Source organism: Salmo salar, chromosome ssa14 (assembly GCF_905237065.1).
Source record: "Salmo salar chromosome ssa14, Ssal_v3.1, whole genome shotgun sequence".
In the NCBI taxonomy this organism is placed as follows: Eukaryota; Metazoa; Chordata; class Actinopteri; order Salmoniformes; family Salmonidae; genus Salmo; species Salmo salar.
The window spans coordinates 72,148,515-72,160,246 of NC_059455.1; the positions used below are offsets into that span (position 1 = coordinate 72,148,515).

The following is an 11,732-nucleotide window of genomic DNA, read 5'->3' on the forward strand; positions in this document are numbered from 1 at the left end:
TTGTAAATGACTATTGGAGCAGGAAACGGCTGATTTTTAAAAATAAATAATAATAATTATGAATATCTACATAGGCGTACAGAGGCCCATTATCTGCAACCATCACTCCTGTGTTCCAATGGCATGTTGTTAGCTAATTAAAGTTGATCATTTTAAAAGGCTAATTGATCATTAGAAAACCATTTTGCACTTATGTTAGCACAGCTGAAAGCTGTTGTTCTGATTAAAGAAGCAATAAAACTGGCCTTCTTTAGACTAGTTGAGTATCTGGAGCAACAGCATTTGTGGGTTTGATTACAGGCTCAAAATGGCCAGAAACAAATAACTTTCTTCTGAAACTCATCAGTCTATTCTTGTTCTGAGAAATGAAGGCTACCATGTGAGAAATTGCCAAGAAACTGAAGATCTGTGAGGCATCTGTTGCTCAAACTAGACACTAATGTACTTGTCCTCTTGCTCTGTTGTGCACAGGGGCCTCCCATTCCTCTTTCTATTCTAGTTAGAGACAGTTTGCGCTTTTCTGTGAAGGGAGTAGTAGACAGCGTTGTACGAGATCTTCAGTTTCTTGGCAGTTTCTCGCATGGAATAGCCTTCATTTCTCAGAACAAGGATAGACTGACAAGTTTCAGAAGAAAGTTCTTTGTTTCTGGCCATTTTGAGCCTGTAATTGAACCCACAAATGCTGAAGCTCCAGATACTCAATTAGTCGAAAGAAGGCCAGTTTTTTTTTGCTTCTTTAATCAGAACAACAGTTTTCAGCTGTGCTAACATCATTGCAAAAGGGTTTTCTAATGATCAATTAGCTTTTTAAAATGATAAACTTGGATTAGCTAACACAACGTGCCATTGGAACACAGGAGTGATGGTTGCTGATAATGGGCCTATGTAGATATTCCATTAGAAATCAGCCGTTTCCAGCTACAATAGTCATTTACAACATTAACAATGTCTACACTGTATTTCTGATTAATTTGATATTATTTTAATGGACAAAAAAAGGGCTGTAATGCTGGTAAAGTGGTGCCATCCTCCTGTATCAGTCACTGATGTATTTTCTGCTGTGTTCTCTCAGGCACCCCAGAGGCCTGGAGAGTGATGATGTCACTGAAGTCAGGCTTACTAGCTGAGAGCACTTGGGCCTTGGACACCATTAATATTCTACTGTATGATGACAACAGCATTTCTACTTTCAACCTCTGCCAGGTGAGTTACAACAGGCCTTAGAATGAAACACCCGTAATACTTTTATTATATTAATATTATACTTTCAAAATATAACATTTTTACCAGATGATAGTGTTTTTCTCTAAGAAGCATTCTAATAAAACTTTCAAATGTCTATGTATTGTCTGACATTATCCTCCATTCAGATTTTCTAGGTTATCACATCTCTGAATAAAGAATTCATGCATGATTACAGCCTGTCCTGTCATATCCTGTCTCCTCTCAGCTGCCTGGGTTCCTGGAGCTGGTAGTGGAGTATTTCAGACGCTGCCTCATCCAGATCTTTGGCATCCTGAAGGAGTATGAGGTGGGAGACCCTGGCCAGCGGACGCTCATCGACCCGCATGCTGCCGACGAAGACTGTTCTGATGAAGAGCTACCTGAGCCGGAGGACATGGAGGAGGACGAGGAAGAAGAAGAGGACGACGAAGAGGAGGAGGAGGAGGAGAGGAAAAGCAACGCAGACACCACCACATTGTCGCAGCAGGTCCAGGTGAAACAGGAGGGGGTGGGGAAAGAGGAGAAATCCACAACGGAGAAGTTGACAGCAGAGGAGGAACGGGAAGGTGGAGAGTCTTCTTCCTCCTCCCCAGCCCCTCAGGACTCTAGCCTCCCCCAGGAGAAACCCAAACAGGCCAGTAAGTTCGACAAGCTGCCCATCAAGATGGTGCGTAAGAAAGACCCCTTCCCCGGTTGCCGTTCCAGTAAACTAGGCCGGCGGCAGAGCTTTGACAGCGGACTAATCCATTGGAGTATCGGCGGGGGGGACACCACGGGACACATCCAGACCCACTTCGAGAGCCGGTCCAACCTCCTCAAGCAGCGGAAACGGGTGCCGCCGTCAGTCACCGAGAGCAGGAAGAAGGTTGCCGTGACTGTGTCAGAACACCCTGAGAAGACCAAGCCTGGCAAGGAGCAGACCACCTCCCCTGCAGAGAAGACCAACAAGACCTCCGCCCCAACCACGCCTGCCCCGGTCACCGCCACCATCGACGACGTCCTGTCGGCCCGGCCGGGCTCGGTGACGGAGGAGGCGGTGCGAGGAGCAGCCGACGAGCAGAAGGAGAACGGGGGGAAGTTCCTGTTCTCCATCCGCCAGGCGCAGCAGAGCCGCCGCAACATCACCATCCTGGAGGACGAGCCTCACAGCAAGGACGAGACCCCACTGAGCACGCTGTCGGACTGGCAGGATGCCCTGGCCCGCCGCTGCATCTGCGTCTCCAACATTGTTCGATCGCTCTCTTTCATCCCCGGCAACGACCTGGAGATGTCCAAACACCCAGGGCTGCTGCTGCTGCTGGGCCGTCTGGTCCTGCTCCACCACCGTCACCCAGAGAGGAAACAGGCCCCCGTCACCTATGAGAAGGAGGAGGACGAGGGGGTGACCTGTGAGAGGGACGAATGGTGGTGGGACTGTCTGGAGGTCCTCAGGGAGAACTGCCTGGTCACTCTGGCTAACATCTCCGGCCAGCTGGACCTGTCCATCTACCCAGAGAGCATCTGTCTGCCCCTGCTGGACGGCCTGCTCCACTGGGCAGTTTGTCCCTCAGCCGAGGCCTTGGACCCCTTCCCCATGCTGGGGCCCCATGGGGCCCTATCCCCCCAGAGACTGGTGCTGGAGACCCTCAGCAAGCTGAGCATCCAGGACAACAATGTGGACCTTATCCTGGCCACACCGCCGTTCAGCAGGCTGGAGAAGCTGTACGGGACGCTGGTGCGTCTGGTCGGGGAGAGGAAGGTGGCTGTCTGCAGAGAGATGTCTGTGGTCTTACTAGCCAACCTGGCCCAGGGAGACAGCATGGCGGCCAGGGCCATCGCCGTGCAGAAGGCCAGCGTAGGTAACCTCCTGGGCTTCCTGGAGGACAGTCTAGCAGCCACGCAGTACCAGCAGAGCCAGAGTTCCCTGATGCACCTACAGGGGGCTCACTTTGAACCCACCAGTGTGGACATGATGCGGCGGGCGGCCCGCGCCCTGCACGCCATGGCTAAGGTGGAGGAGAACCACTCAGAGTTCACCCTGTATGAGTCCCGCCTACTGGACATCTCTGTCTCACCACTCATGAACTCTCTGGTGTCCCATGTGATCTGTGACGTACTCTTTCTGATTGGCCAGTCATGACAGCCGTGGGGGTTTCAGCTTCGCTTTCTCTTTCTGTTCCCCCACCCCGTTCTTCACCCCCCCCCCCCCCCCCCCCCCACCCTTATTTTTATTTTTTTGTGCGTCGAGTGGGAGAACTAAGAGCAAAACTGACTGTCCTAGTTTTAATTTATGCAAAATCACCTCGGATTCCACTGCCTGTCCTTTATACCCCCCTGGTTGTCACTTAAAGGACAGATTTACTGAAGTAGCGGTGGAGTTAAACATTCTGGAACACGGAAACTGAGAAGCTAACGTGGATATGTGATAAGACAGATTAAATGGGACCCTGGCTTGGGAGGGAGGGAGAGCGCTGCCCTGCGGGAAACAACTTTTTTAATGAAAAGATTTTAAAAAATCGACACAAAAAAAGAAAACATAAAAACTGTAACCAAAGTTGCTGTCTCGTTTACAGTGAGTTTGGAGGATATATGTGCCCAGGTTCTCCTCCCTTGGAGTTGATGGTGAGCAGGGCGGGCATGGACAGGGAAAACCAGTTTTTGGTTAGTGTACGGTGAAACAGACTCCTGGACTCTGGTTTGGTATACTGCTGTAACTTGGACGCTATCTATTCAGCCCTACACGACCCAGGTTATCAGCTGTTAACAGACAGACGAACATCTTCAACGGGGAGGCCTGTGCAGTAGATTCTAGGACTTTTTCCCCCCTGTACTGTACACCTTAAAAACAACTGTAAACATACTGTAATAATACTGTTTCACACTGAGATACGCTGGCTTGGCAGCAAACTGTAGTTTTTAAAAATGATTTTAGTTAAATGTTGAACTGAGAGAGATGACTAAAGGCTTTCCCCCCAAAGTATCGTGAACCTTACAACACCCCGACCTCTTCTCTGTCCCTCGATTGTATGACTTGACCCGTATAAAAGAAGTCACCTCTTAGGACTGCTCCTCTACTTTAGACGCAGTCTCGACTGCTGTGTATATATGATGTTGTACATTACACTTCTCTCTTTCTCTCTAACCCTTCTGTTGCTCTTCACCATTTTTAATCTTAGATGAATTAAAGGTTACACTCAAGTGAAATTCCCTGCATCAAGTTCGCCATGGGATTACCTTTGACCCCTCACCCCTGACCCACCCGCCTGTCTCTCGCTACAGGGACTCCCTCGCAATGCCTCATCCCACTTCCACACACACCCCCACGATACACACCGATCAAGTTTGTCTCCAGTACCACTGAGTCTAACATGACAGAAACCATGTCTGCTACGGTTCATTTCAGCTCCTACGTCAAAGCAAAGCAAGACCCCTGAAGAAATAAACCGTTTTGAATTTTGTTCATTTGTTTTTCCAGTGATATGGATTCTGCATATTTGTATTTCAGACGATGTAGCTAAAGACTTGATGTAAATTCCTTTTTTTTTTTTCCTTTTTTTGGCTTAATGAATATAATTTCTTCATTATGAAATCTTTATACTATATGTTCCACGTGTTACGAATAAATGTACATTAAATCTTCGTAAGACGTTTGATGGATTTATTTATTATGGGCTTTTGAATGTGTCTGTTATTGGTGGACCTGCAGTCATACACCACGGGTGTATTCACTAGGATCCGAATGGGCAAAAACTCATTTTCTACAAAACGTTTTCCGTTACAAAGCGTTTTGCTACAGTGTGCCACACGTCTTTTGGATGTTAGGATCTCTGCTGTAGTCAAGTTTATGCATATATTTTTACAATGCTACTGATCTCTACCATATGTATAGTTGATCATCTCCTAAAGGTTGCTGATAGTGTGTTATGAGATTGAGTTTAGTACACTTCCTGTATGTACAGTTCTGTCTACCTGCAACTCATAAGGCTTTTGTTAGCTACCTCAAATTGGGTTCAGCCAGGTTCTAGTACCGTAGAGACCAGTACATTTCTTAAAAGTAGACTCAGTGAACTGACGTTACCATGAGCGGCACCATTGAGCTCGTTTTGAGTGGTAAATCAAAAGCAACTGACTAGGCAAAAGTTGAGCACTGAAGTCGGGGGAAGTGCATCTGCGACAGCCGAAAATCGGACACTGATGTGATTTTCCAACAGCAAGGCTCAGTGCAACATGGCAGTGTTGACATTGTTTATAAAAGTTGTTCTTTATATTGTTGAAGTGAACATGTCTCCACATATCACACACAAACTGAATATATGTGTGTACATTGTACAATTAATTGGTGAGAGCGCCTCAAGTATCACATTATTTTATACATATACTGTGCCGGGGAGAATTATTTGCCCCCTTTCTGATTTTATTCTTGATATTGAATGTTAAGATCTTCAACCAAAACATATTAGATAAAGTGAACCTGAGTTTACAAATAACACAAAAAATACTTATTTGAATTTAATTAAAGTTATGAAACGCCAAATTTCCCTGTGTAAAAAAAATAGTAATTCCCCCTTACACTCAACTGGTTGTCCCATCTTTAGCGGCAGTGACTGCAACCAAATGCTTCCTGTAGTTTACATTTACATTTAAGTCATTTAGCAGACGCTCTTATCCAGAGCGACTTACAAATTGGTGCATTCACCTTATAATATCCAGTGGAACAACCACTTTACAATAGTACAGCTATATCTTTTACGGGGGGGTTAGAAGGATTACTTTATCCTATCCCAGGTATTCCTTAAAGAGGTGGGGTTTCAGGTGTCTCCGGAAGGTGGTGATTGACTCCGCTGTCCTGGCGTCGTGAGGGAGCTTGTTCCACCATTGGGGTGCCAGAGCAGCGAACAGTTTTGACTGGGCTGAGCGGGAACTGTGCTTCCTCAGAGGTAGGGAGGCGAGCAGGCCAGAGGTGATCAGTCTCACATCGCTGTGGAGGAATTTTGGCCCGCTCTTGTGTGCAGAACTGCTTTAACTCAGCGACATCTGTGGGCTTTCAAGCATGAACTGCTCGTTTCAAGGCCTGCCACATCTCAATTGGGATTAGGTCTGGACTTTAACCATTTTCATGTATACTTGATTGTGTGTTTTGTATCATTGTCTTGCTGCATGATCCAGCTACGCTTCAGCTCAGACGGATGGCCTGACATTCTCCTGTAGAGTTCTCTGATACAGAGCAGAATTCATGGTTCCTTCTATTAAGGCAAGTCGTCCAGGTCCTGAGGCAGCAAAAAATTCCCAAACCATCACACTACCACCACCATGCTTGACTGCTGTTTGGAGTGTTTATCTGACTGAAGAAAAACCAAAAATACATATATCCCCCCCACTTCTAAACCAAAGTTGTGCCTCTGGTCAAAATAATAACTTTTTGCATGACATGGGACCCATTATGCCTGGCGAAAACCAAACACAGCATTCCACAGTTGGTTCCAGTTTCAGTCAGTTCTTTGGTCACATTTGTGTGGGTCAAACTAAACACCCTTATGATTGGTTGACAATAGAGCCTCCCACAATGCAGGACATAGATGCAGGATGAAGTTGGTGAAGAGCAATAACTATGGATATGAATGGACAAAAAGCCATCGATCACGTGACACCATTCCTATGTGAAGACTCAACAGCATATTGAAGCCAAAGGAAGTGGGTTAAGATGGCATCTCATGGAGACAACTTTTGCAGTTTGAGCTACTCCAGGAAGTGACATTGCAGGCTTGCTCAGTGCTGCCCCCTCTCATTGACAAATGTAAGTTCAATGCCAACTGAGGTATTGCAGGCTGCCATTAGCAACTAAACTATCCATATAACTTCTTCTGCATGCGATTTAAAATAATCGGTTCAAGGACAAATCTGGTGTATTAGAATACATTATTGCTACCATGATTGTCTTCAAATGTGTTATTTATTTACACAAAGACTGACCATGAAGCAGTTTTTTTGGCATTTTTCCATTCACTATCATGGGGATCCTGTTTTCTGCTAACAATGCCTGCAGTACTGCGGTCGGCCTTGAACTTCTGTGTCTTCAATGAGAGGGGGTAGTCACAAGATTCAACACTTCGCCACAGAGTTTCTAAACTCAGAGGCGCAACATAGCAAGACTTCAGGGAACGCTTGTGAAATAGACCAAACAGACCAGGCTGAGGTTTGTCGTTTGAGAAGTCCATGAGAGAAGTGAAAAATTCTTCCTTAGTTATTCATTTTCTCAATCTAAAGGCACAACCTAGATTTGAGGCAACGTCTTAAGTAGTTGAAGATGTTATTACTCCAATCTCGTGAAAATGGCATACTGACACGTTTTCATTTTTGTCAAAAACAACTTTATATCAAATGTGTGCCTTTGATTTGACGGCCTGCAAATGCGCGGTTCGGTGCGAGAGACAGTTAGAACCGATTATGTGTTTCTACCCATGAGTTTAGATTAGCCAACGTCGCCATGACATCGCCTACAAGTGTGATCGGGGATTTCTATTGGAGAAGCAGTTTCTGCCTTTCTTCATACTGTAGTGTCTTTGACTTCACTCTCACACGGTATCTGCGCATGTGCACAGGTTTGCTTCACAGCGTGGTAGCCAGGGGACCAAAAAAGAAGAGAAGTTGAGCCTCGTGCTTCAACCATATGCTGTTTACTTTCTGCATCTACGTTACAGCTGTCAGAGCAGCTCATAGATCACTGCACCTGTAAATAGCCCATCCAACTACCTCATCCCCATACTGTTATATCTTTTTTTTTTGCTCCTTTGCACCCCAGTATCTCTACTTGCACATTCATCTTCTGCACATCGATCACTCCAGTGTTTAATTGGTATATTGTAATTACTTCGCTACCATGGCCTATTTATTGCCTTACCTCCCTTATCTTACCTCATTTGCACACACTGTATATATACTTTTTCTACTGTATTATTGACTGTATGTTTGTTTATTCCATGTGTAACTGTGTTGTTGTATATGTCGAACTGCTTTGCTTTATCTTGGCCAGGTCTAAGTTATAAATGAGAACTTGTTCTCAACCAGCCTACCTGGTTAAATAAAGGTGAAATAATAAATAAAAAAAAATAGTCTGTCTTTAAGCAAGGTGAAACTACAGTGCTAGCAGTTGCCACTATCAGCTACTTTTATATAACATTGTAAAGATGACATATATTCATTCATGACTCTGAAAACCACTCAAGATAAGAAGACAAATCTAATGGTTGGTTCTCTTTCATGCTGCTAGTAGTTTTCATATCTCATACTGACACCACCTGATATAGAGTTCCTGGATGGAAGCGAGCTCAGCCACAGTGAGGCTAATAGATGCATGATGTGATTGTACATCATAAAGCCTAATGGACAAACACAACATGCAACCAACATTCTATCTCTGACACACAACCCATTTTATAAGCAATAAGACATTTATTAACACATTATTTCATCTTGCTTCTAAACTAGCAATTGATTTCCAACAGTGATGGTTTGTATAACCCTTGCTGTCAGCCTGTCTGACCTCGCAAACAATGTTTCACTTTTGAAATTCGACCTCGCCCCTCTATGCTGTGCACGAACGAGACATAAACTTTTCTGATCCATGAGAAATAATCAGTGGCGATTTTAGCATGTAAATCTTGGTGGGGCAAAAACAAAAAGTGGGATGCATGCCAGCAAAGCCACTACAGAACACTAAACAATACATTGCACTATAACTGTGACAACGGTGCCCACAATCTGTAAGGGCCTACATAAAGCTGTCCCAACAGCATTCCCAACATCTTACCACTGCTACACCTGGCTATCAGCGGAGCCTTGTCTAGCAGCGAAACAGTTCATTCAGCCTCATTTACTGCCTTTTAAAAAAAGCATAGCTGATATGGCTGACTTGCTTAAACAAATGTGGTTTCTAATGACAATTGAGATGTACAAACTATGGCATAAGGGGACGACAAGCGGATATGAGGCAATCCGTAATTTTGATTAAGACATTAATGAGCGAGCTAGGATGGACGCAGTGAATAACTATTTATTTAGCACTTTTGAAATGTACAGTGACAGAATTCAGAACATGGGCCATGTACACCAAGTCAGAGCCTTAGGATAAATAAAGGGGGCAGATACAGTGCCTTGCAAAACTATTCATCCCCCTTGGCGTTTTTCCTTTTTTGTTCCATTACAACCTGTAATTTAAAATGATTTTTATTTGGATTTCATGTAATGGACATACACAAAATAAAATGGAAATGTGGTACGTGCATATTTATTCACCCCCTTTGCTATGAAGCCCCTAAATAAGATCTTGTGCAACCAATTACCTTCAGAAGTCACATAATTAGTTAAATAAAGTGTTACATGATCTGTCACATGATCTCAGCATACTGCTAAAGCAACACTCGAGTGGTTTAAGGGGAAACATTTAAATGTCTTGGAATGGCCTAGTCAAAGCCCAGACCTCAATCCAATGGAGATTCTGTGTATGACTTAAATATTGCTGTACACCAGCAAAACCCATCCAACTTGAAGGAGCTGGAGCAGTTTTGCCTTGAAGAATGGGCAAAAATCCCAGTGGTTAGATGTGCCAAGCTTATAGAAACATACCCCAAGAGACTTGCAGCTGTAATTGCTGCAAAAGGTGGCTCTACAAAGTATTGATTTTTGGAGGGGGGGGGGGGGTGAATAGTTATGCACGCTCAAGTTTTCCGTTTTTTTGTCTTATTTCTTGTTTGTTTCACAATCAAAAATATTTGTGCATCTTCAAAGTGGTAGGCATGTTGTGTAAATCAAATGATACAAACCCCCCAAAAAATCTATTTTAATTCCAGGTTGTAAGGCAACAAAATAGGAAAAATTTCAAGGGGGGTGAGTACTTTCGCACGCCACTGTAAGCAGACAATGAAAGCTCTTACAATATTCGATGATTACATTTCTCTAAAACAGGTTATAAGCTACATGTGCACCACCTAGTCAGAACAGTAGGCAAAATTAAGAGGGGGAAATAGACCAAATTATTAGGGTCTATTTTGAAAGTATGATATTGACATGATCAGTCCAATCAAAGCTACTGTACATGAACTCAGCAAAAAAAGAAACGTCCTCTCACTGTCAACTGCGTTTATTTTCAGCAAACTTAACATGTGTAAATATTTGTATGAACTTAACAAGATTCAACAACTGAGACATAAACTGAACAAGTTCCACAGACATGTGACTAACAGAAATGGAATAATGTATCCCTGATCAAAGGGGGGGTCAAAATCAAAAGTAACAGTCAGTATCCGGTGTGGCCACCAGCTGTATTAAGTACTGCAGTGCATCTCCACCTCATGGACTGCACCAGATTTGCCAGTTCTTGCTGTGAGATGTTACCCCACTCTTCCACCAAGGCACCTGCAAGTTCCCAGACATTTCTGGGGGGAATGGCCCTAGCCCTCACCCTCTGATCCAACAGGTCCCAGACGTGCTCAATGGGATTGCAATCCGGGCTCTTCGCTGGCCATAGCAGAACACTGACATTCCTGTCTTGTAGGAAATCACGCACAGAACGAGCAGTATGGCTGGTGGCATTGTCATGCTGGAGGGTCATGTCAGGATGAGCCTGCAGGAAGAGTACCACATGAGGGAGGAGGATGTCTTCCCTGTAACGCACAGCGTTGAGATTGCATGCAATGACAACAAGCTCAGTCCGATGATGCTGTGACACACTGCCCCAGACCATGACGGACCCTCCACCTCCAAATCGATCCCGCTCCAGAGTACAGGCCTCAGTGTAACGCTCATTCCTTCGACGATAAATGCAAATCCAAACATCCCTCCTGGTGAGACAAAACCACGACTCGTCAGTGAAGAGCACTTTTTGCCAGTCCTGTCTGGTCCAGCGACGGTGGGTTTGTGCCCATGGGCGAAGTTGTTGCCGGTGATGTCTGGTGAGGACCTGCCTTACAACGGGCCTACAAGCCCTCAGTCCAGCCTCTCTCAGCCTATTGCGGACAGTCTGAGCACTGATGGAGGGATTGTGCATTCCTGGTGTAACTCAGACAGTTGTTATTGCCATCCTGTACCTGTCCCGCAGGTGTGATGTTCGGATGTACCGATCCTGTGCATGTGTTGTTACACATGGTCTGCCACTGCCAGGATGATCAGCTGTCCGTCCTGTCTACCTGTCGCGCTGTCTTAGGCATCTCACAGTACGGACATTGCAATTTATTTCCCTGGCCACATCTGCAGTCCTCATGCCTCCTTGCAGCATGCCTAAGGCATGTTCACACAGATGAGCAGGGACCCTGTTTATCTTTCTTTTGGTGTTTTTCAAAGTCAGTAGAAAGGCCTCTTTAGTGTCCTTTTCATAACTGTAACCTTAATTGCCTACCGTCTGTAAGCTGTTAGTGTAACGACCGTTCCACAGGTGCATGTTCATTAATTGTTTATGGTCCATTGAACAAACATGGGAATCAGTGTTTAAACCTTTTACAATGAAGATCTGTGAAGTTATTTGGATTTTTACGAAT

The 11,732-nt window shown here is 44.8% G+C and overlaps 1 protein-coding gene across 2 annotated transcripts in view; it reads left to right on the forward strand.

Moving 5' to 3' along the window:
* LOC106570245 (AT-rich interactive domain-containing protein 1A) overlaps positions 1–4,842 on the forward strand; it is a 53,663-nt gene extending 48,821 nt beyond the window's left edge. For both annotated transcript variants that reach the window (XM_014142352.2, XM_014142353.2), the window contains exons 18-19: positions 1,073–1,203; positions 1,451–4,842. In XM_014142352.2, the coding sequence (XP_013997827.2) occupies positions 1,073–1,203; positions 1,451–3,343 (2,024 nt within the window). In that variant the 3' untranslated portion in view covers positions 3,344–4,842. The remainder of the gene's footprint in view (positions 1–1,072; positions 1,204–1,450) is intronic.
* The last annotated feature ends 6,890 nt before the right edge of the window (positions 4,843–11,732 follow it).